Source organism: Arachis duranensis, chromosome 2 (assembly GCF_000817695.3).
Source record: "Arachis duranensis cultivar V14167 chromosome 2, aradu.V14167.gnm2.J7QH, whole genome shotgun sequence".
In the NCBI taxonomy this organism is placed as follows: Eukaryota; Viridiplantae; Streptophyta; class Magnoliopsida; order Fabales; family Fabaceae; genus Arachis; species Arachis duranensis.
The window spans coordinates 7,817,695-7,820,103 of NC_029773.3; the positions used below are offsets into that span (position 1 = coordinate 7,817,695).

General features: G+C 28.2%; 1 protein-coding gene across 1 annotated transcript in view; it reads right to left on the reverse strand.

Annotated features, from left to right (window-relative positions):
- LOC107473306 (homeobox-leucine zipper protein ANTHOCYANINLESS 2) overlaps positions 1–2,409 on the reverse strand; it is a gene marked incomplete in the record, with an annotated part of 8,332 nt that overhangs the window by 2,032 nt on the left and 3,891 nt on the right. The window contains 2 exon segments of the mRNA XM_052257726.1: positions 11–125; positions 672–846. Coding sequence (XP_052113686.1) covers positions 11–125; positions 672–846 — 290 coding nt within the window.

Below are 2,409 nucleotides of genomic sequence, written 5' to 3' on the forward strand. Positions count from 1 at the left end.
AGTGTTGCCGGTATTGTTGAGCTTGTTCCACTTGTGCACCGTGGAGGCGCACACTCCGGCACAGAAGTTGTTGGTCATCCTCTGTGCCAGCTTCAGCATGCTGCGCCTACCACTTGCAGTTATTGCTGCCATTATTGCACCAAAAGAACATACACAATATTAATGGGTCAGTTTCATTTGGTGTTATAGTGATAACATTAATGATGCTCTGCATTACATGTGTGAAAATGGTGAATGATGTTACATTAAAAAAGAAAAAAAATTGGTATATATATATTTAGAACACTCAAATTAAATGCTATATTCTGATCACGAGATTTAATTTAAATCCTCATATATTAAAAGATCACATAATAGTTTCATACTTCCTCCATCTTAAATTATTTATCACTTTGAAAATTAAGTGCGGTCAAATTAAAACTTATAATCTACTTGAATTATGAGCCAAATTTTATATTATTATTCATGAATATTTATGTATAACAAAAATATTATTTATATATTAAAATCAGTCATTATGTATTTCTATACAAATATACTGTAGTTTAATTCATGTTTAATGTGTATTTTGTATTAATACTGGTGGCTGATTTTAACAGTTGATTTAGATGTATACATAGTGTGGTTGAATATATAAATATAAATGATTTTATATCTAACACGATGTATACCTGAGTGGTCTCTAGAAGGTTGAGTAGAAGACATGAGGATGGCGAGGCACTCGCACTGGCGCTGTAGGGTGGCGATCCACCGCTGGGCGCCGAAGGCCATGCCAGAGCTCAACAAGGCTCTATATAACTGATGAACTTCCCTTTCCTCGTATTCGGCATGTTCCACCCATGTCACCTGTGCCATTAAATTTCAATTTAATTTTCTCAGACCTTAGCATTCAATATTCTCACAACTATTACTATTGTTTTTCAATATCCATTTATGCATATCATGTGTCTTACAGCATCAATTTCAAGTCATAAAGACATCTCTAAAGTATATGTGAATATACAAAAGTTTGATACATCTTTAAATTAATATATGTGAATATATTAGTTTAATAATAAAACAATTTTTAGTAACAAATAAAAAGAAACAAAAACTATTATATAGTTGAATAGTGATAATATAAAGAAATTCAACTAGAGTTATTTTTTTTTATCTTAAATTTTAAATCTTAAATTCTAAAACCTAAATTATAATCCTAAAACCCAAATCTTGAGAAGTGAAGATTAAAAAAATAATTTTACAATAAAAAAGGCTAATGTTAATTATTTAAAAATTATTGTATGATTGATTACTTTTGCATTATGTGGTACATTATTGAGTGAGCTAGTACTGACAAAGTTGACTGAGAATTTGACTAATTGTAACTTGGTATTATTTGTGATCAACTACTAAACTATCTAGGTTTGTATTTTTAGCCGTCATTGGATATGAAGATAGATGATGATATTAATATGAAACCGCATCAAATCTTGGAAAAGCCTGAAGATTTGGCTCAACGACAGACAAAGGTATCTAAATGGACATGGACCAAGTACATAAAATATTTGTACTATATTATTATTATTATTATTATTATTATTATTATTATTATTGTTCACAAAAACAAAGACAAAGATAGAAAAAGACAAAAATTGCCAGTCCTTGATTTTTGACTCAATTGAACGAACATATTTTATTATATATAATAATTTACCTATGGATCATAGGGTTCTTCATAAGAAGGCCACATTTCAGTCTCGTGAATTAAAAATATAGTGATGGTAATCATAATAAAATAATTAAGATAATGGTTGTTGGAATGGAAACATCAAATGAATTGTAGATAGAATGATATCTAATTAATGTGTTTCTAGGTCCAGAAATTTAAGTAGTGATATTGGAGGCTTCTAAAGAATAAATTAATTAACCTTTCTAGATTTTATGTCACATGGGGGGATATATTATTCAAATAGTATATGTGGAATAAAAGATCAAACAAATTGTTGAAAACTTTGGGTTAATTGTATGTGCAAATTCTTTGAGAAAAAAAAATAGTATATAAATTTTGTATGGGAATTAGAACTGACATAGTAGTTATATAGTGAATAGTCACTAGACCTAGCTAAAATACTTGGAAACATGAGCTTCTTTTATTTTTTATTCTTCCTTTTTTATTATAAAATAAAAGCTTGGAAAATGAAAGAAGACTAGACCCCGTGATTCCTAAGCATGATGTTTTGCCACACTTTTGAATATGCTCTTTTCAACTCAACTATGTTCATGTTAGCAGTTAATGAAGAAAGTACAATCATAAGAACTAAAGAGAAACACATTCACATGGAGAAAATAAATAAAATAAAATAAAAAATTAAGTTTAATAAATAATTTTATATATGTATTTAATTATAACATTAAAAAATAATTATTTTT